The sequence below is a fragment of the Pogona vitticeps genome, chromosome 3, assembly GCF_051106095.1.
Source record: "Pogona vitticeps strain Pit_001003342236 chromosome 3, PviZW2.1, whole genome shotgun sequence".
NCBI lineage: Eukaryota > Metazoa > Chordata > Lepidosauria > Squamata > Agamidae > Pogona > Pogona vitticeps.
The window spans coordinates 247,967,093-247,989,048 of record NC_135785.1 but is presented as its reverse complement, the minus strand read 5'-3'; the positions used below and the strand labels follow the sequence as shown (position 1 = coordinate 247,989,048).

Here is a 21,956-nt window from a genome sequence, read left to right as displayed (position 1 = left end):
AAGTTTATAAGTCGAATGTCCTTGTAGTTCCTGTTTGGCTGTGAATTAACAAAGCTGGATCTTCTCTGAAAGAACATGAAACTGAGCCAACGGGATTCCCATGGTCTCCTGCAAGCTTCTTCCCACCTTTTCCCTAGCGGATTGTATTGTACCTCCAATCAACAATGAAAGCTTTTTTTCCCTTAGGGTTTTTGTTTCTTTTCTTTACTTTTCTTCTTTTTTTTGGCTGAGTGTGAAGATGCTTTTGCTTCTCACTCACTGCTTACTAGAGATTAGAATTCTTCCCTGTGGGAGCTTGATGAGGCCTGGAGAGAAATATTTTGGATGATTAATTCTGCTTAGGTCAAAACCTTGTGCTATAGAGGCTTGTTCTATTTAGATGTGCTGTTCATGCTTCATATAGTAAAAACATTTTAAATGCTTTTAAAAGTGTTTTAATGGTAGTTTCAATATGTGTTTAATTTTTTTTTAATATTATGTCTTGTTGGATTGTGATGATTATTGTTGACTATAGGCTTGTTTTAACTGATTATGAGCTGCTTTAGGAGAAAAGTGTCCCTGCTTATGGACAAAAGTCATGCATAGGCTTGTCTTATGGATATACATAAAATTGGCAACAAAAAAATTCGGAGACTGCTCATTCTACCTTTGCCCATGTCCAAAGATAGAACGTGGGTCATGAGACCCTTCTTAGTTGGGAATTTGGCTCTTGGACTGAATAAGGTTCCCTGTCCCATTTATATGGGAGTAAGAGCCACTGAACTAAATAATATGCATATCTGAGTAAACATGTACATTTATGCACTTTGTATAAAAATATAGAAAATTTCTATAGTATATTGGTGAAATTTAAAATAGAGTTTGTTTTGATATCATCTGTGTTTTCAGATTCGAGCAAAATTCACAGTTGATGACCATAGCCACTACCTGTTTACACCCTGCATTCTTACTCAGTGGGTTTTAGGGTTGTTCAGATATGATCTAACTGGCGGTAAGTAATCCTGGCATATTCTGCAGAGTAAAGCATTAAGGAGCTGTGACTAGGGTAGCCACCTTTTACTGGTCTTACAGCCACATATGCCTAACCCTTGACATTTTCCCTTTAAAAACAGTATTACTACATCCCTCCCAAAGGAGCCTCCATATGGTCTTCAGTAGCTTTCCCTCCCCCCAAAAATTAAACACTTGGTCATAGAATCTCAGACGCATTGTCCCTCAAAAACATGGCAGTATTGCCTTGATCACTTCCTAGAGGGCACAAGGGTCTTTATGAATGATGATTAAAAATTTTGGGATGGTCCTGGATGCAAGGGGTTCTGAAATAGTGTAGTAGGGCCCCTGTGAGGTTATGTGCAATACGTGAACTGCATTTTGACCACCTATATATGTTTCCTCATAGAATTAAAATTATTCCACTCATTAGTCAGTCAGATGTTGACTATGTGTATTCAGCCCTTATGGTGCTGTTTTGGGGATGCCCACTTAGTGTTTTTATTCAAATTGTACTTTGCAAACCTTGGGGCTCCCCAAGCTCTGTTCTGCCATTTTGCAGCTAGTGCCCCTGTGATTTCAAATGCAGGAGCATTCTCGCCTCCAAAGTTAGAGTAGATCCATTTGAATCAATGAAACTTATGGAGGAGTTTACTCACTAAATCTTCATTGATTTTGTGGACCTACTGTAGTGTAATTTACTCTGCTGAGCAACAGGATGCTTGCATTTTTTAAAAAGATGCATAAAAATGGCCAGAAATCACCATAGGTGTTCATATTTGTAACATCAGAATATATCAGGCCTATAGCCTTCATTTGTGACATTTTCAGACTGACTTCCTTCCCAAGCAGTGCAAGTAAGTTTCTGAGATTGGGTATATTTTTTTCTCTTTACACTCTTCTGGCCCCCAGCATGTTCTGGCTTTAAAAGATTTACTAGGATTGAGCACAAATGAAAGAAAAGAATAGAATAAACTGATGTGATATGATTGAGCTGTGGCAGCAGAATCAGATATGTGCACTGGTCACCTTGTGGCTTGATTTTGGATGTAAACTCTCTTTCCTAATATGTGGTTTTGCTGTCTAGTTCATAGGTACATTTCAGTGCAGCTACTGTTAGACAACTCACTTACCACTGAGCTAAGTAATCACTAATATTGTCAAATACGTACATATACATGCAACATAGTGTAACATATAAAAATCATTTTGCAGCCATAAGATCATTGCCAACTTGTTTATAAAGAGTTCGATTTCAGTATGTACATCTGGAACACATTTGAAACTCCATTTTCAAATTTTCTTTTTCTTTTTTCCTCCTGCCTCTTGATGGTATTCTTATGGTATGTAACATATATTTCTAGTTTAGTTTTGTCTGTATTTTGAAATATACAGTTTCAGTTTTTTGAATTCTCTAATTTATAATGATGGATTATCAATATCTACTTCACAGGGGAATCAACACACACGGTAGATACTGTTTTGGAAATTGTTGCTTATGAAGCACGCCGTCTCTTCCGTGACAAAATTGTTGGGGCCAAGGAACTTCATGTATTTGATACTATTTTAATGAAAGTATTTCAAGGAGATTGGGGGTCTGATATTTTGGACAATATGGCAGGTAAAATGAAGTAAACTGGTTTCTTTTCTTGATTTGCAGTCCTTAAATGAGTTTGCCATTTGCCCTGCCCACCCTTATTATGAGTAACGTCCATGTTCTCTTGATTTCGTGATGCTCTAGTTGATGGGATTTGTCCTTTATTTTATTGTTGTTATTGTTTGATTTGTTATTATTTCTGTTTGATTTTATTGTTTGTTAACCACCTGCCTTGCGCGAATTGGGGTAGAGGTATAAAAATCTATGAATAAATAAATTATTGTTCCAAAATCTAAAATACTCACCCAGCTTTCATTATGTTTTCACAGACAGTTTCTACGTGACATGGGGAGCTCATCACGAGCTAGGAACTATTATGGCTCCAGGACAGACCCTGCCACCCCATGGAAGGCCACTTGGCAAACTTACCTCAGCGGACCTAAAAGATGTTATCAGAAAGGTATTTCAAAATGATGGATATGTTGAAGAGGAATTTTCAGATATTTGCATTTAAATAAATATAGTTTTCATAGACTAAACACATGTCAAGGAAATCTAAATTCTGCTTGTAGAATATGTTGCTTGCATGTTTGTTTCTGCTTGCTAGCTGGAAGGAAGGATGTCTGAATCTTACTGCTTCAGTAGGTTGTGTAGGCACCCTCCAGTCCATTCCTAAGGCCTTCAGATCCCGCTTGCAGATATCCTTGTATCACAGCTATGGTCTCCTCTGGGGCGCTTTCTCTGCACTAATTCTCCATACAGGACATCTTTTGAGTCAGTAAGCTTACAGAAATGAGAAACGGTGTCCATCCACATGACTGCTGGGAATTCAGACTAGCCAGGGGCTCATATTTGAGCTTTTTTGTGGGAATTCCATACGCACTACAAAGGTTTCTTTGTGGCAATGAAGGGTGAAATGATTTTTTAAAAAAAAAATGTGATTGCATAATGGATTGTTGTGACTGTATATTAGATCCCCAGAATTCATACTTGCATTGTAAACTGTTTTTATAGGCAACTTTTTTCTACTTGACTATGGCTATTCTGTGCACACTTGCTTGGAATTGTGTCACAAAAAGGGATTTCCTCCTTTTTAAATATGAAGAATATGATGCATTTTAACTATTTCTCAAGGACAGAAGTGAGAAATGGAAGATTGAAATACATGTTTATTGTATGTTGACTTCATCGTCCAATGGTGACTTGCCTGTCTACATGAGCCATGCAAGGTCATCAGAGGAATTTCCTAATTGCTAAATGAGTGCTTAAAATTTGTTGGATTATAGATGAATGTGGAAACTGATCTACTGAAAACAATTGAGTCCAGGGAGAAGTGTTTGTTATACATATTCAAATCATCAGTGGATGTCACAGTGGTCATACAGTATCATATGACACTGTATGACCACAGGATCCTATTGTATGCCCCAGAATTACAATCCCCTGTTCCTTCTGTGTACCCTAAGACCTACCTCAGAAGGCTAGGAAATCCTTTGGAATAGATTTTTGGTACCATAAACATTTTTCAGTAGTGTTTCTGGAGAGAAAAGTCCCAATTCCACTGCTATTGGTTATGAAAGTACAATTGGATTTTGGCCACAGTCATTAAAGTGATCACCATGCATATGTGAACCAGATCCTAGATAAATAATATTAAGGTATATATTTTCTACTGTTCCCAGTCAGGGAGAGCTAGACACAGTGCTTGTATCAAAATAAAAAGATTGCATAAACTAGTTCTAAGACTGTCACATTTCATCCCACACCTACTTTTTTTAGCTGATCAGATACTGTTCTTGAATGCTGTTAGAGGCAAGAATCACTGAAGAATGAGGATGCCTGGAATATGAAAGAATTACCTTTGTGGATGTATGAAGACATTTTCTTCATTTTGCAGTAGAGATGGACATGAACCGGTTCGTCCCAGTTTGTCCCAGTTCATAAAGGTGGCAACACATATGCTGCGGCTCCCTTTCCTCCCTTCCTCTGGCTCAATCAGCCACTCACCAGGCCCAATTTGCTTGTTTTTTCCACCTCCTCAACTGATCTTCCAGTTCAGGCAACAGCTCAGACTTCTATGCCTGACCATCTTGGCTGATCTCCCAATGCAAGACAAAAGGGCAGTGCAGTAAAGTCTGTGGTTTAGCTCCTGACTGGAAAATTAGCTGAGGAGCTGGAAAAAAACAAGCAAGCTGAGCCTGGTGGCTGGCTAAATTGACTGAGGAGGTATGGGAGGGGAGCAGCAGCACCTGTGTTGCCACCTTTACAAACCGGCAAGAACTGAGACAAACGGGTTCATGCTCATCTCTAATTGCATTCCTGTTTGGCTGGTTAATACTGTTTTCTAGTTGGTGAAAATATTTCTGTAATTGTGCAGTGTAGTTAGAATATCTCAAGAAGTGGTGATGGTATAAATCCAAATCAGCATGATTTCCAAACTGTTCCACATTTTTAATTGTTGCATTTGCAGTTATATACCTATCATTTTTTTTTCTCTTAGGGTATTATTCACTATGCACGAGATAACCACGAAATAGAAATTTTGCTTTTCCCTGAAGTCCTTGACTATGTGTCCAGAGTGGACAGAGTGCTTAGTTTTCCTGGCGGGTCTCTTCTGTTAGCAGGCTGTAGTGGAGTAGGTCGTCGAACTGTTACATCTTTAGTCAGTCACATGCATGGAGCTATTCTGATTACACCAAAGATTTCCAGAGGCTATGACATGAAACAATTCAAAAATGATCTGAAACATGTAAGTTGTAATAGACGAATAGTGGGTGTTATTCCAATTGCTTCTAAGAATTATAGAAATCGTAAAAATTGGGCTATCCAGCCCTCAAGCACAAGATTTATATGATACGCTGGCATCCTGTTGCTCAGTGCAGTGGTTCCAATCTTAGGTCCTCGGATGTTCTTTGGACTACAACTTCCAAAAATCCTTACCAGCACAGGATTTTCTGGGAATTTTAGTCCGAGAACATCTGGCAATCCAAGTTTGAGAATCACTGGCATAGAGTAAGAAGTCATACTAGACTAGGCCCACTGAATCAATGGGGATTTGGTGAATCAACTCTTCTGTCAGTTTCATTGGTTCAAATGGTCTACTCTATTTGTGACTTATTGTGTAGCAGATTGGAATTAATGTAGACTTATTTGGATCAGTGGAACCTGTGGAAGAATTGACTCACAAAATCTTTACAGATTCAACGGGTCTATTCTACTGCAACCTACTACACTAATCAATGGGATTTCAGCCAGTGTGTATAAAGGTTCAGTTCAGACTGAATTGAACCAAATTATGTTCATCTATAAAATGAATTTAAAGTAGTCTTTATAAATAATTATGAACCCATAGATTTTCCAATGTATTTTGCCTTAGTTTTATAAGATTTTTGGATTAATATGTATGAATTGCTGTTTGTTCTTACTGTACTGTTTTTTTTAATAATTTAACTGATTCTTCCCTCAGTACATTTGTGTTTGTCCTGTTATCCACATACCACACTTTATGAATGGTAGTATCACTGGAAATATGTCAGCTGATATAGTTCACATATAATTATAGAGACATTAAAGGCACTGCATAAAACATGTAGTTACAACTGTAAATTAAAATAAAAAGTATTAGATTTATAAAGAAAAGTGAAGTAGAATGTGTTACTTGTGGTAGAAAGTAGAACAAGATATGTGCAATTGTTTAAAGACGTGTGATTAGGGGTTCAGCTCTTGCTTACTCCCAGGCACAGCAATCCTACTGTTGATTTCTTCAGTATGCACTCTATTTCTGGAGACATGTTTGTATGTGGATCTGTGCCCTTGACACACTGTTTACACTAAGTTCCAGCCACCCAGTCTCTGCTGCATGTGGTTGAAACCTGTAGGTGTTGGGGTGTATACATTAAAATTTCCAACAAGAATTTTTTCATTGTATGTAACCTGAAATAATCGACAGTTTAATAGACCTGCATACAAATTAAATAGTGAAATACTGTATAGCTTGGTGAACCTGACAGGAGGAAGACCTGTCTGACACTGAGGAGCAAACTATACAAGATGTTAAGTTTCCAGTTAAAATCAAAGCTTTCTTAAAAGGTAATAGATGTTTCTGCCATTAGAGATGGGGGTATTTGTATTCAAATATGAATAACCACTCACAGCTGGACTTAATGAAGGTCTGTCCCCTGGGGCTGGACCATTCACTCACATGTCCAGCAGCAGCAGCAGCAGTCTCGGTCAGCCTTCCAATCACTCCAGGAGCGCTTAGCTAACTCCAGGCAGAGGGGGGGAGGACGGGTCTGCCTGCATGGCTGCTGAGTGGCTAGATGAGCGGAAAGAGAGCAACACTCCGGGAGCAATTGGAATGCTAACCAAGGCCGCCGCTACTGCCGGACTCATGAATGGATTGTCCTGACTCTTGTTAAATCCAGCTGTGCAGGATTGTTTGGATATTCAAATAGAAATACTCCCATCTTATTTATCATACAGTGAAATTTCTGCAGTTCATCAAGGTGCAAATTAATTTTCCCTTGTTTGTTGATGATTCTTAGGAGGTAGAAAGCAGACTTCATTTGCATCTTGAATGTTCAGAAAGGGCAGCTTTGAAGGAAAAAGTGTCTAGAAGAATAGCATTTTATCACTTTCTACTTAGAAACTGGTTTATCTTATAGTTTAGCACTTAAATTGAAGAAAAGCCTGATTTGAGGTCTTTTATTTGTACCATTCCAAATCATTTATTATAGAAGTTTCAGTTTCTTTGATCCTGTTGAGATTTAAATCTTTCAATGTTGATGGAAACTGAAACTAAAGATGTGTATAGTATGTGCCTATAGTTTATATCTGAAAATTAAAATAAAAAAGTAAATTAAAATTAAAAGAAATGACTCTCCTTTTTCCAGGTGATGCAGCTTGCAGGAATTGAAGCTCAACATGTTGTATTGTTGCTTGAGGATTATCAATTTGTGCAACCCACATTTCTTGAGATGGTCAACAGCTTATTGTCTTCAGGTGACTATAAAATAATAGATTAAAACTGTAACTATACATTGCCCAATGTAAGCAAGGTCAGTGTTCAAGCCAGTGGGGTCATCTTTGTTATACTTCTAAACTCCCAAGGTATTCTAATATGAGTTTGGTGCAAAACATATATATTCAAAAATTTAAAATTACGAGTCTTATTTTTTTTGTGAGCAGTATCCACACCCATAGTTTGTTGTGCCATCATTTTCAAATCATGTTCTTCTCATTCTTGGACTGTTTTGGGTAAGAAACCCTTACTGATCATTTAAAATTTGCTCAGAGAGCACTCAGACATCATAGAATCATAGAAAAGTGAAATTGGATAGGGCCTACAATTTTTCAGATTTTTTTAAAGTTGATCTCATTTTGTGCTTGTATGTTGTACTGTGCTCACACAAGTTCACTAATGTACAATAATTAATTTTTTTTTAATAAAGTTTGGTGCCATAGATCCGAAGTATTGAGATTTAGATATAGATGGCTTTGGAAAGAAAAAGCAAGTTGGCAAAAAATGCCTTTGCCTCAGTGGGATGCATACTTTGTTTACTGTGCTCCACAATTCAGGATTTAGACAGCATACTAAATGACAGTTAATTTGAATGGACACAAAGGCTTTTTATCTCTTAAGTTTTTAAGATAGCCGGAATAATTGAGTCTTTTTGGTTGAGGCGCAAGAGTATTGCTGGGTCTTTTAGAAGATGATTATTGATTTTTTTTTCATTTCAAACATAAAGTTAGATAATGGAAAGAAAAAGATCATTGGCTTTCTGCCTCCCATTTATCTGTCTATACATTTGTTTCCCTGAAAATAAGACCTAACCTGAAAATAAACCCTAGTATGATTTTTCAGGATGCTTGTAATATAAGCCCTACCCCCAAAATAAGCCCTAGTTAAGTGACAGCCTGCCCTCCAGAATAACCAGAAGAAGACAACATGACTGTATTTGAATAAATGTAGATTGTACATGAAAAAAATAAAGTTCCCCCTGAAAATAAGCCCTAATGCATTTTTAGAGCAAAAAATAATATAAGACCCTGTCTTATTTTCAGGGAAACCCAGTAAAAAGAATCAATAAACATTTTTCAAACATAAAGAAAGAATTTCTAAGATTTTTCACTAGATTTTTTCAAGGGACAATGTTCATATTGCTAATTACATTTAATATCACATGTATAAAGCAGACTACAATTGTTCTGATAATAGGTGAGGTTCCTGGATTATACACAACAGAAGAATTGGAGCCTCTTCTGTCCCCTCTGAAAGATCAAGCATCACAAGATGGATTTACAGGACCTGTGTTCAATTATTTTACCTACAGTAAGTGTTTCATTTTATATATAGATCTGAATCATAGAAAAGGATGTAGGGAGATTCTGTTATAAGGATATATGGGGTAAAGAAAAACTTTCAGGTAGAGTATAACTTTTAGAGGAAAATTACCATAAGTAATTTGCAGAACATATCTGTTAAACACAAAGTTGCATGACTCTGTCCGTGACAGATATATATAGAGATTCCTTAAGTTACAGAATTTTGCTTCCAGAAGTTATACGATTTGCATAACTTTTCACCAGGATTTCAGCCATTATGTTCTAGGTGAAATAAAGAGTTTAGAAGTTGAAGAAAACTTGGGAAATAATAGTTAGGTATATATATTACATCATTTATCTTCGAAAAATTGACACTAGTCAAGATCCAAAATGTTGTAGACAGTATTATTCACTTTATCGCCCCTGTAACAGTATCCTATAAGACAGAAGGGGAAGTCACTGGAAGGAAATGTGAGCCACCGCTAATCAGCCCATGTGCAGAAGTATTTTGCATGTGGCCATATACATGCATAAACTGTTATAAATCTGAACTATTTTTACTGCTATCTTTTAACAGCCAATATGTTCTAGTTGTACTAAATGTAGTGCAGCCCTAACTAGCAAGGAATACGTTTTTTAACAGGTGAACAATTTTAATATGTTGCATCTCACAATTATTCAGAATTTATGTCTTTTAATATATGTTGCATAACATTTAGGGATCCAGCAGAATCTTCATATTGTATTGATTATGGATTCTACTAACTTGAATTTCACAATAAATTGTGAAAGTAATCCAGCTCTCCATAAGAAATGTCAGGTGCTCTGGATGGAAGGTTGGTCTGAAAGCAGCATGAAAAAGGTAAGTGCAGCAATAAAATAAAGATTAGTTCCTTTTATTTAATTCCCTCTAGTAGTATTAATTTCTCATGCTTACATCTTTACATTTTAGGGTAGTTCTGTTGAAATGTATGTTGGCCTAGAAGTTGACGTAGCTGACAAAATGTGAGAATGAACACGAAGCATATAGACTTATAATCTAAGTAGCTGTAGGGTTTTTTGGTTTGCAGATTAGTGATACTCTTCATTCACTAATTTTATTCATAAGCACAAAAATTTGTACTTACTTTTCTGTTTTTACTTCTGTTAAGTATGGAAGTTGTGTAACCTCAACAGACACAGCACAGTTACTCAACTTTCCCATTAACCCACTGCTAAAAGGTTTTTTCTTCTTCTAACTGTTGAGCTCCATTAGTTGGTGTCTGTTTTAATTGAGTTAGTTGCACTAGAAACTGCCTGTGCTGTTAAGGTTATAAATGGGCGGCACCTATGTGACAGTACATCCTTGGCAAATTTCTGTTGCAGTGAAAATTCTCAGTGATACTGTTTGTTCTAATCTCAAACTTTGCAATTTAGATACCTGAAATGTTATTTGCTGAATCAATTGAAAAAGAAAAAATTAAAGCACCAAATGAATACAAAAAGAAGAATTCTGGTAAGTTGACTTCCCAAATGGTAGTGTAAATTTTTTGCAAACAAACAAAATATTTACAAACACAGAATTCTTAAATTACTAGCTTTTGTCTTCCAAATGTTTCCAATTCAGTATATATTCTCAGCTCTTACAGGAATGCTTAATTTGTGCATTTTTATAGGTGATCCTGAATTCTTAAAGTCATTTTTGATGATCCATGAGTCATGTAAACCTTATGGAGCCACACCTAGAAGATACATCACTTTTCTGCATATATACCGTGCCATCCATAACACTAAAAGAACAGAGCTGATAAAAAGACAAAGCCATTTGCAGGTGTGTACAAATCTTCTGATTTGCATTATCTTTACAAGATGATATATCTTTTGGTGATCCCAGTTTTCTTGACCCTAATACAGAACCTTGTGTATATGTTATTGTTATTGTTGCATGCCATTTAACCTTGTGTTATTTATTCTAATAGAACATCTTCAGTTTAGTTTAGTTTAGGCATCCTTCAGTCTCGAGAGACTATGGTAATGTGCTCTGTATGGAGGACTTGGAACAGTGTCTAGTGTGGCTGAGAAGGCCAATTCGAGAGTGACAATTCCTTCCACACTGAAGACAAATACAATCTGTCCCCTGTCCAGCTCCCTGATTTTGCTGGTTTTGGGACCGCCTCTTTGCCTTGGCCTGCTGGAGCAAAGGTGGAGTACCACAGGACATGAAGGATGCAAACATCATCACATTGTACAAGAACAAAGGAGACGGGCGACTGCAATAGAACATCTTACTAACATAGATATTGTTGCCTGCTCATTCCATTGGCTTACATCCAGTGCTCCTGTCTTCATCTCTGCCCCATTGCAAGTCCCCAGTTATTCTGAAACTTCTTTTATACCTCCAGAAGAATTTCTTAGGGTGGATAGGGGAAGGCCTTCCTAAGGTGTTTCTTCTCCTGGGAACCACAGTGGGGAATCAAACTCTCAACTTGCAAGAACAGTGGGGCCCCTCTTGATTCTGCTGATGGAAACGGCTTCTTCTGCCATGAAAAGTACTCAGTCCCTAAACTGAGCATGGTTAAGATTGGACTTAAGTCAAAGTGTGAGTGCTTTTGAACTCTTCTGATACTAATACTTTCAATCTTTTCTTAAAGAAAATACCTTTCTAATTAGATTTGTGTCTAGTATCTTGAAAAAAGCAAATACTATATAGAGAGACGCAGGGACAGCTCTGATCTGTTGTTAAAGATTGTAAAATAGTTATACAGTATTCAGATAGATGGAATTAATTGTTCATTTTTTAAAAATTCTAACTTTTTGAATGATGCTCATCCAATCCCTGCAGGCTGGAGTGGCTAAACTGAATGAAGCAAAAGCTCTTGTTGATGAATTAAACAGAAAAGCTGAAGAACAAAGCATACTGCTCAAAATGAAGCAAGATGAAGCTGATGCTGCTCTCCAACAAATCACTGCTTCTATGCAGGTAATGTATGTAAACATAGAAGACTGAATAGGCAGTAGAGGAACTTTATCCACAGAATCTAGCTTGTGGAAAGCACATTGACAGAGAAGTTCAAAAAGAAGGAAAGAAATAGCAAGGGAGAGTAGTGAGGAAAAGAGTACTGTTAGCCTGTGAAGATGAAGTGATGCTTAGCTATGATGATAATGGCATGGAAAGAGAAAGTAATAAAAGATTTGGAAGTGAAAAATGAGACAGTATTTTGAATAATCAATGTCTCTGGTTTTAATATTTTGAACATAGTACAGATCTGCATATAGCACTATAGTACTTGTGTATTAGCCATACAGTGTATTTCAAATATATATACAGCTGGCTCCATGAGTTTGGTGTCTGGCAGCAGACCCAGAGTTTGGGAGTTTGATTCCCCACTGTGGCTCCCAAGAGAGGGGTGTGCCCAGAAAAAAAAAGGGAATGGTAAATCACTTCTGAGTGCCTAGGAAATCTTGGAAATAGTTGCCAAAAGTTGGAACTGACATAATGTAATGCAGTTATAAAATGAACATGGTACAGCCCTACACACTACTTTCATGCAAGCCCTGCAAATGTCAGCCGTCTGTGCAGTTGTATAGTTTCAAGTAACTTAGGGTATGTTATATAAGAAAGCCTTGCTTATGAATTTGTGTATGTGGTACACAAAATGAAATTGTTGAAGTTCTTCCTTGATAGTGTGGAATTTTGCAAAAGAAATAATAAATGCATTGTTAAATCCCAGACCATGTGTGCGTATATCTGTACCTCCTTTGAACAATGTTTGCTTTAACATAGGATGCAAGTGAGCAAAAAGCAGAAATGGAAAAAATTAAACAGAAAATAGCACAAGAAGTAGTAAAAATTGAAGAAAGAAAAGCAATAATAGAGGATGAACTAAAGGAGGTTCAGGTAATCAGAATGGAATAATGATTTATCTTGCCTTCTAATATTTTCATGTAAAACATAAAGGACAAATGGAACTTCATGTAAGAGTGGGCTTTTTTTTCTTCCTTCTTTTCCTTTATGTACGATCAATCAACAGATAGCGGTAGGGATTTTGTGTATCTAAATATGAAAATAGATATGCTTGGGAAGTAATTGGCGCCTGAGTGAAAGTAAGTGCTGATATGTTAGGAAATGTAGGAAATCTCTCCCACATCTCATTAGAGATGTGCAGGGCAGACATTTTTGTTTCTGTTTCTGGCCAATTTTTCTCAGGGTGTGACTCTTTAGTTATCAGTTTTATTATTTGCCACCCTTTTTGTTTGCCTCAAAGGTTGGTGCCTCATTCAAGTAATTTGGGTTCAGTTTGGAGACAGTGAGGGGCAGAAGAGGAGGAAATTCTTGGGTTGGCAAGATTGACAGCAGTCAAAGAGGTGAGCAGCAGTAGTGGGGGAAAGAGCTTGCAGACATGACAGTGGATCAAAGAGGCAAGTCGTGGTGTTGGTGGAAGGAGGGGAGGGGAAAGGAAAGATAGTCTGGCAGGACAGGGACTGGGTCAAGGAGGCGAGTGGCAGCAGTTTCCTGGGAGATTTTGGTGAGGGAAAGCTTTAACAAGAGAAGCGGAGAAAGAGCGAGGCTATAAAGCTTGACAACTGGTGCAGCAAGGCACAAGAAGCGGGGGCTAACAGAGGTGACTTTGCATACATGGATAAAATTGAGGTGATGTGATTGAGGAAATTCAATAAAAAATTGATATTTTGGGGATCCTCTCTTTGGGGAAATAGAAAGTATCAAATTTCAGTCTTATCTACTGGAACCTACCAAAAGAACTGAAAACTGAAAGAGACTTTTTTCATGGGGTGTGTTTTCCATTTGTATTAACTTGAAAGTCCCATCCGTAGCTGTCATGATGTTTCTCCTCATTTTATTATTTCTTGGCCTTCATTTCTCATGTCATGTGCTCTAAATAACTGGTTCTTAACCTTTGTTACTCAGATGTTTTTGGACTGCAACTCCCAGAAGCCTTCACCATCAGCTCTGCTGGCTGAGGTTTCTGGGAGTTGCAGTTCAAAAACACCTGAGTAAGAAAGGTTAAGAACCACTGCTCTAAATCATCTGCACGGAATGCAGGTATTTTTTTGATCACTTAAATAATCTTTTGGTGGTTTCCTACTTTATGGGTGCTTGTACAGTTCCCCCCCCCTGTACTTGCTTTGCCCCTTTCTTGATGTGTTATGCCACCATCTGCTTCTCCATCCATCCTCTCCTGGTTCTCTGTATCTATAGTTCATTTCTTTTTTGTTTTGTTGTTGTTAAATCTCTCATTAAATATGAGACATGTCCAATTTGTGGACACTTATCTTACTATGAATGACTAACATTTTTTTGCCCGAAAAGAGTTGGAGAAGAAATAGCTGGTAAGAAAGAAATTAAGGTGTGGAATTCAAATAATGCGGAAAGGCTTATTATGATAATAAGGGGGTCAAGGAGGAGACGTTGATGACTATAGCTCTCTCACTGTATTCCTCTACTATTCATTTTGCTTGAAGAAGACAACTTCACATTTACCTGTTTTTGGTTAAGCTTTGAAGTTACGAAGGCACTGCTGATTGAATTTTAGCAACAATAAAGTCATATGAGAGCTTTGTTAAAACATAACCAGCTTTTCTATTTTTCTCTGTTTAGCCACTGGTAAATGAGGCGAAATTAGCAGTTGGAAATATCAAACCAGAATCTCTGTCAGAAATACGCTCATTGCGTATGCCACCTGACATAATTCGCGATATCTTAGAAGGGGTCCTACGCCTAATGGGTATCTTTGATACATCATGGGTGAGCATGAAGAGGTATTGAGCATTTCGTTAATTATTTTCCCATCTTTTATATTAAACATTTGTAACATAGACACTTGTTTCATGAAAATGACAAGTTTGATATTTCTGATTTCTTACTTTGAATATACTTATCTATTTTGCAGTTTCCTTGCCAAAAGAGGTGTGAGAGAAGACATTGCAACTTTTGATGCTCGAAATATTCCAAAGGAAATTCGACAGAATGTGGAAGAACTCTTAGCTAAAAATAAGGCATCTTTTGACCCAAAGGTGATTGTTTTATGCACTTTACAAATATGGATTAAATGAATTACAAATTAGTGACTGAAACCTCAGAGGATTGGAGTGGGGAGACTTTAATTACTGACAGGCATATTTTTTGGTAATTTAAATCTTGCCTCCTCCATCTTGTGGCCCCCATGGGTTCCTAACAGTGAAAGTAATTACTTGGGACTGTGCAGGTCTCTTGATAGTAGGATAAAACGTTTATTTTAAAAAAAAAATTTTTAGCCCAGTTGATAATATCATAAGCCTTACATCATGAAACTTAACAGGATTTTAGCCAGAACCTTCCTTACCTGAAGTTAATTGTTTTTTAATAATGCAAGATAATTTGCTCTGGTAAATAATGCTAGCTGGTTGGTGTGAAGGGAGAAAATGTATTTTATTATTTATTTTTATATGATGAAGCTGCAAGTCTGCTTCAGCAGATGCTTTACAATGTTGTTTTTAAGAGAGGTGACAATTGCCAACATTGGTATATTGTTTTTTTTCCATGTATGTCACTGGTTTCACTAAAAGAAACCATTGGGTAGAGGTCCAGGAGCTGCAACACATCCGGGAGATATGAATTGAATCTTGTGTTCTGTCTGCTGACTTCTCTGCCAGCCAGAACCAACAGATGCTGCTTTCTGAGCTTCTTGTTCCTAATGTGGATTAACTCAGGGATAAAGTGGAGCTAGAGCTGAAGTCCACTCTTTCTGGAAAGTTGATTTATATATAAACCATTGACTAACATTAACACGAATGTGCTCTTAGCTTACTTGTTTTTGTCTTTGTTTTTAACTGAATAACGCTAGCACATTAGATATAAAAATGATGTACTAAGTTTTGATCCATGGTTTAAATTTACCAACTATACCACTATGTATGCTGATGAAAGTATGTTATTTGTAGCAGTGCATGTTAGTTTTTAAAACTGTTGCACACATCTTCAGTAAATATGTATTTTCAAATGTTTCAGAATGCTAAAAGAGCCAGTACTGCAGCTGCACCATTAGCAGCATGGGTTAAAGCCAATGTTCAGTATTCCTATGTCCTAGAACGAATTCAGCCTCTGGAAAATGAACAGGCAGGCCTGGAAGCGTAAGTAATGCATTTTTTTTAAAAAAATGAAATTTCAAGATTACCAGATATAATATACAAAAACTGATAAATATGACAGGAATAATTTACAGAAAACCCAGATGTCTGTCTGTCTGTCTGTCTGTCTGTCTCTCTCTCTCTCTCTCTCTCTCTCTCTCTCTCTCACACACACACACACACACACACACACACACACACACACACACACACACACACACACACACACACACACACACACACACACACACACACACACACACACACACACACACAGAGAGAGAGAGAGAGAACTGCAAGGTGTAATTCCCAGGCATGCCATATTAACTCTTCAGATCTGGGTTTTCTGTAAATTATTCCTGTCATATTTATCAGTTTTTGTATATAAATATATATATATCTCACCCAATTAGTGGCAGAGCCACTATTCAGGGTGGCAGACAAATAGCAAAAACACAAACAACCCCAATAACACCCACATAACTGATAAACATGAGGCACAATAACAAAAGATAAAATACCTAGTAAAATATAGACTAAAATATTAAAAATATTTAAAAGGTGGCTAAAACAGGGCAGGTACATAAACAATGAGGGGAAAAATTTCCATTCATTGCAAGATTACTCACGGATAAGGCTAAAGATGGCTTGTGAGAAAAGCCAGGTCTTAACATTTCCTGAAACCAAGGAGGGAAGGGGCTAATCATATTTCGGGTGGGAGCGAATGCCAGAGTGAGGGAGTGACCACCGAGAAGGCCTGGTTTCAAGTGGCAGATTTTGGGGCCTCCCTCATGGTCACTACCTGCAACATCCCAGTTTATGAACTACAGGTGGGATTGATAAAGGTTTTGAGAGAGAGGTGCTTAGATAGGTAGCAAGGCCCTAAACCATTAAGTGCTATAAATGTCAACATAAGCAATTTGAACTTGGCCCTGACTTCTAAACTACACAAACATATTTCCTTGTCTAACTTATGTCTCTTGCTTGAACCAGTGTTCTGGCACTTCAAATTGAGGCTGCAATTATATGCAGAATAAACGTAAATCATCCTATGGGACTTATTTTCATTTAGATCTGCCTAGAAGACTGCACACCTTTAAGCCTGTTGAAAAAAAATACTCATGTTGTCATTACGAGCTCAGTGCCAATTATAGTTGTCTAAATCTTTCACTTCTCAGAAGTAACAGTTTGTAGAGTATTGTGAGTGCTACTTTTGCATTACTTGAAGAATACATAGATATGCTTCCAAATATCTACTACTGAGAGAAATTGTGCTATATTTAGGCCTGCTTCCAGCTTCTTAACCAGTAAATTCCCTGCCCCATCAGGGGAGACGTGTATTTATATTTTTAGCTGTCCATGTCTATGTGTTCACCAGTGTCTTTAAAGGTTCTGTGGAGGTGGCATAAAGCAGTCGTCCCCAACCGTTTTGGAACCATCGACTGGTTGGGGGGGCGGGCTCCATGTGCGGGGAGTGGAGGCACTCATGAGTGGGCGTGTTGTGCGGCTGGGGGGTGTGCCACGCGCGGATGGATGTATCCGCCCTGCGCATGGGCGTGAGAGCATCACACCCCCCGTGAGCACGGCACGCCCCCCTGTGAGCATGACACGGCCACTGTGCATCTGGAGATCCATCTCTGCAGCCCATTCCTGGGAAACCCACTGACCGGCACAGGCCGCGGACTGGGGTTTGGGGGCCCCTGGCCTAGAGGATTCCAATTCTTACCTAAAACAAAACATACAATGCTGATTTTTTGCATGCAAGCATCAGAGAGAAGGTGATCATGACTTCAACTGATGTTTTCAGTTCACAAATACGGTTGCTTTCATCTCTGAAACATGCTGCTGCAAATGGTTGGGATCTTTTTACTGCTGATAATACCTGCCTTTAATAGTGTTGCTTGTTTTGTATCTTGTTTAGTAAGGATCTCATTGGCATGCTTTGCACATTTTAGTAACCTCAGGAAAACAGAAGAAAGAAAACAAAAGCTAGAAGACTTGGTTAATTCCGTTGGTCAAAAAGTGGCAGAATTAAAGGATAAGTAGGTATTTTGTGTTCATGCACGTTTTATTTTTGTGTATCTTAAGCAACTTGTGAGGTTCTGGGATTTGGGCAAGTTGTTTCTTTTCCCCAAATGGTGAAGAGTTGCTCCTGCCCAACCCCTCACAGTACTCCAAGATTTTTAAAATTATCCTCCTTCTGGCCCCTGCCTCAGAAATAGCAGATTGTATCCTGTGGGCATGAAATTTGCTGTAAAAATTCTACTTCCCCATTAATTTTAGGGCTTTTAAGCATAAAGCAGCTGTAGCGGGTGGGGTAGAGCTTTGAAATAACGTCAATTGAACATGCTGATATTAAAATTGTTACTTTTGTGTTAAATAGAAGGATGATACCAGCTGATGAATAACATTTTGAAAATAATGTTTTCACCACGCACGTTATTTTCAAAACACTATTTTCTCAAAACCAGATGCATTTCTTTTGTTTAATGCAAATTGGTGGATTTTGATGTTAATGAGTGTAATTAATATATTACTCCTACACTCTAGGGCAGAGTAGATGTTTAAAATGGTGAACCATACTCCAGCAGCTTCTGGGTGATTAAATTTGTAATTTGCAAGCAGAAAAATGGAGTGGGGGCTCTATAAACCATTTGCATCTAGCAAGCTACACTTTGTCCTGGTATACCTTCATTTTATCTTTTAATTGTGATTAGTGCAACCTTTCAAAAATGTATATAATTAGGCTTTCCTTTTGAAAAGGAAATGAACTTTGAAATACATTCTTTTGTTGTCTAAAATCTCTTAAAAGTCCAATTGGTTCATAGGTTCCAGTCCAGAACAAGTGAGGCAGCAAAGCTTGAAGCAGAAGTTGCTAAAGCGCAAGAGACAGTGAAAGCTGCAGAGATCTTGATTAAGCAGCTTGATAGGGAACATAAGAGATGGAATGCACAGGTTGGTAATTGAATATTTAATAAAAAAGTATACAGTTGTCATCTGCAAAACTAAATCATTTTTATATTTAAAAAGTTTTTCTGTCTGCTGCATATTTCTGATTATATACTTTTTTATCCACCTCCGTTCCTAAACTTCTCCTGTTAGAAGTTCTGGGTTGCAGTAACATACTGTTCCGAATGAAAGGCTGGAAGCTTCTTACTTAGATAAATTCCATAACTGTGAAAATAAGATTAAGATTTCCTGCCTCTAGCTTTCAAGGATGGTAGTTTCTCAGTTATGGAATATTCTATTCCTATCCAGAATGGAAAATCAGCAGATGGGACAGCCTTTCCCTTTTTTCTTCAAGTTAGCCATAAACACTTCAGCCTAAAATAAGAAAGGGAATGTGTCATGCCTGCCACTACTTGCAGTGTTTTTAGAGATTATCAGGTACATACGTGAACATTGTATGTGGAAAATTAATTAAAATGTGCAGTGTTCTTATTAGTTTTAATATGATAATTATTTAAAGCTTTTCAAGTATTGTAATATTTTATTATTTGGCTTTTAACTTTGCTCCTTTAAGTAGTGTAAGCCGCCTTGGATCTGTTAGGAGTAAAGTGGCATATACACATTTCAAATTAATCCATTTGGTGGTTGTCTATCTCTGAAGATGTGAAGTCTGGGGAAGTTGCTCCTTGTGGGGATATTTTGCTATTTAGCAGCACTACCATATCATGCATTAAAGATAATATAAGTGCACAACAAAATAATTAAAAAATGAAAATCTGTTCTTAGGTTTCAGAGATAGCAGATGAATTAAATACATTGCCAAGGAGAGCTCAACTATCTGCTGCTTTTATTACTTACCTTTCTGCTGCACCAGAAGATCAAAGGAAAGCAAGCTTGGATTCATGGATAAAATCAGCAAATCTGGAAAGTAAATATCACTGTTTCTTTGAGAAGAAAAATATATAAAATAGTATAATATATATTTCACCATTCATAGTCTATTAGTGTTGTACAGAAAGGTACAGGTTGACACAGGGTACAGAAATTTCACTTTAGTCATCTTCTCTACATCAGCGGATGAAAGTAGTTCTCTAAATTTCTAGACTGGGGATAAAATAATACTGTACCAGGATTCTTAAGATAGCAAAGTTCAGCTAGCAAGAAGTAAACTAGTCTTAACTTGAAAGAGAAATGGCAAAAAAGTAACAAAATTAATAAGGATCACCAGGAAGCAGAAATCTGTGTGAGAAAGGATTTTCTCTTGGTTTATCTGTGTTAGCATACATAGTCTGGATTAGGATGGATTACAGAGTTGATCACAAGTTTGTCTCCATAGGAAAGGCTGTCTTTAGAACCGCAGGTGTATGTTTGCCTATACTCTTTTTTGTCTCAGAACAACACCAAATAGTTAATATTTTCAACTTTCCTGGATGGTTGATTCCACTCTTCTTGACTAGAGGCGGATCATCTGGTCTTAGAGATATGAATAGTTCCTAGTGCAGAGATTCCAGTTCTTTTAACGGCTAGGCAGGGGACGTGGTGCAGCCTTAGGAAATTGCTTTTATAATTCACAGCTCCAAGAATTTAGCAAATCTACCCGTGGGCAAAGGCTGCATAAAACAAACTCCCCCAATGGATTTGAGATAGCAGACTGACTGCAGATAAAGATAACATCTCTGTCAGGAGGCAGAAATAGAAAGAATAATTCTTTTACCTAAAGCTAATTTAGTCATGCTTAATAGATGGGTGACTCACTTGCATCAGTTCTGTTCCATCTGCAAGATTTCCTGTAGTATCAAAAGTGTTATTGGGTACAAATTTAATGAAATCTTCTTTGGGGGTTGATTTTATTTAGATACTGTGATAAATAAGGTTATTATTATTGTAAAAAATTCTGCTTATGGTAATAACTATTATATCCAGAAAAAGTTAGCCATTTGCTTGAGCCTCCTTCAAATAACGTAGAGCTTTTTCAGGGCAAGGATACTGAGATCCAAACGTATTTTTTCTGCAGGCAGCTCTTGTGTTTGCCTCCAAACCAGAATTAAAAATAAATTTGCTGGAGTGTGTAATCTTGAAAACATGACTTGAACAACTAAACCAATCTGGCCACATTCTTGCACTAACAGAGGCTTCCTATTCATTCCAGATAAACTTCTGATTTTCATTTCCATTTTCTTTTCTTTTCATAGTTTCTTCAATGTGCTTAGATAGGAGTGCTTAGTTCTACCCATATCTATGTCCCTGTCTTCAACCAGTGACAGAGAGATCTAAAGAAGACAGATGCCTTATGTGGGCAGCAATTCATAGTAATCTGGGTTCTTTCATGTATACAGAAGCCCAAACATGAAGAAGAACCTTTTTATCTCAAGGCTCCTCAACTGTTGTGTGAAGAAAATTGAGGACAGAGAGATCAGGGCTGGGCATTCCACTCTGTGTTGTGGATACCAGCTATTCCAATGCCTCAATAATGCCAAACACTTTATATCTCATAATTGCTACTTTGTATGCCTCATGAATTCTGGGACACTCTTGCAGAAATGTTGTAGCTCTTGAAGAGTGTGGACATTAGAATTTCTACAGCAAATCCCAAATTTGCCCCTCTAAATATTCTTGGACTACTGTTGCCATCAGCGCTATAAACCAGTGGTGAGAAATGCTGGGAGTTACAGTTCAACATCATCTGGTGGGCTGTGCCTTGCTCATCCCTATGCTAAATATTAATCAGGTTGTGGGAAAACATAAAACATGCAAAATAATGTATTTCTGGCAACCAACAGAATTCAGAGGAATATCTTCTGTTTTGTAGAGTTCGATCTTAGACGGTTCTTGTGCACAGAGAGTGAGCAGTTGATCTGGAAAAGCGAAGGTCTGCCTTCTGATGACCTGTCCATAGAAAATGCCCTTGTTATCTTACAGGTAAATTGTATTACTTTGTATTCTTTGTAAATGCATAATTGTGTAGCATAATAGTGCATTTGTATTGGTATAC

The 21,956-nt window shown here is 37.5% G+C and overlaps 1 protein-coding gene across 2 annotated transcripts in view; it reads left to right on the top strand.

Moving 5' to 3' along the window:
- DYNC2H1 (dynein cytoplasmic 2 heavy chain 1) overlaps positions 1–21,956 on the top strand; it is a 190,117-nt gene that overhangs the window by 71,549 nt on the left and 96,612 nt on the right. The window contains exons 47-64 of one of the 2 annotated variants that reach the window (XM_072993639.2): positions 889–991; positions 2,465–2,611; positions 2,917–3,047; positions 5,088–5,336; positions 7,480–7,588; positions 8,805–8,918; positions 9,631–9,773; positions 10,328–10,406; positions 10,567–10,721; positions 11,733–11,870; positions 12,675–12,788; positions 14,508–14,668; positions 14,800–14,923; positions 15,897–16,018; positions 17,971–18,057; positions 18,844–18,970; positions 19,751–19,892; positions 21,774–21,883. In XM_072993639.2, coding sequence (XP_072849740.2) covers positions 889–991; positions 2,465–2,611; positions 2,917–3,047; positions 5,088–5,336; positions 7,480–7,588; positions 8,805–8,918; positions 9,631–9,773; positions 10,328–10,406; positions 10,567–10,721; positions 11,733–11,870; positions 12,675–12,788; positions 14,508–14,668; positions 14,800–14,923; positions 15,897–16,018; positions 17,971–18,057; positions 18,844–18,970; positions 19,751–19,892; positions 21,774–21,883 — 2,355 coding nt within the window. Of the gene's footprint in view, positions 1–888; positions 992–2,443; positions 2,612–2,916; positions 3,048–5,087; positions 5,337–7,479; positions 7,589–8,804; positions 8,919–9,630; positions 9,774–10,327; positions 10,407–10,566; positions 10,722–11,732; positions 11,871–12,674; positions 12,789–14,507; positions 14,669–14,799; positions 14,924–15,896; positions 16,019–17,970; positions 18,058–18,843; positions 18,971–19,750; positions 19,893–21,773; positions 21,884–21,956 lie in introns of both variants that reach the window. The other variant, XM_072993638.2, reaches the window with a different exon arrangement.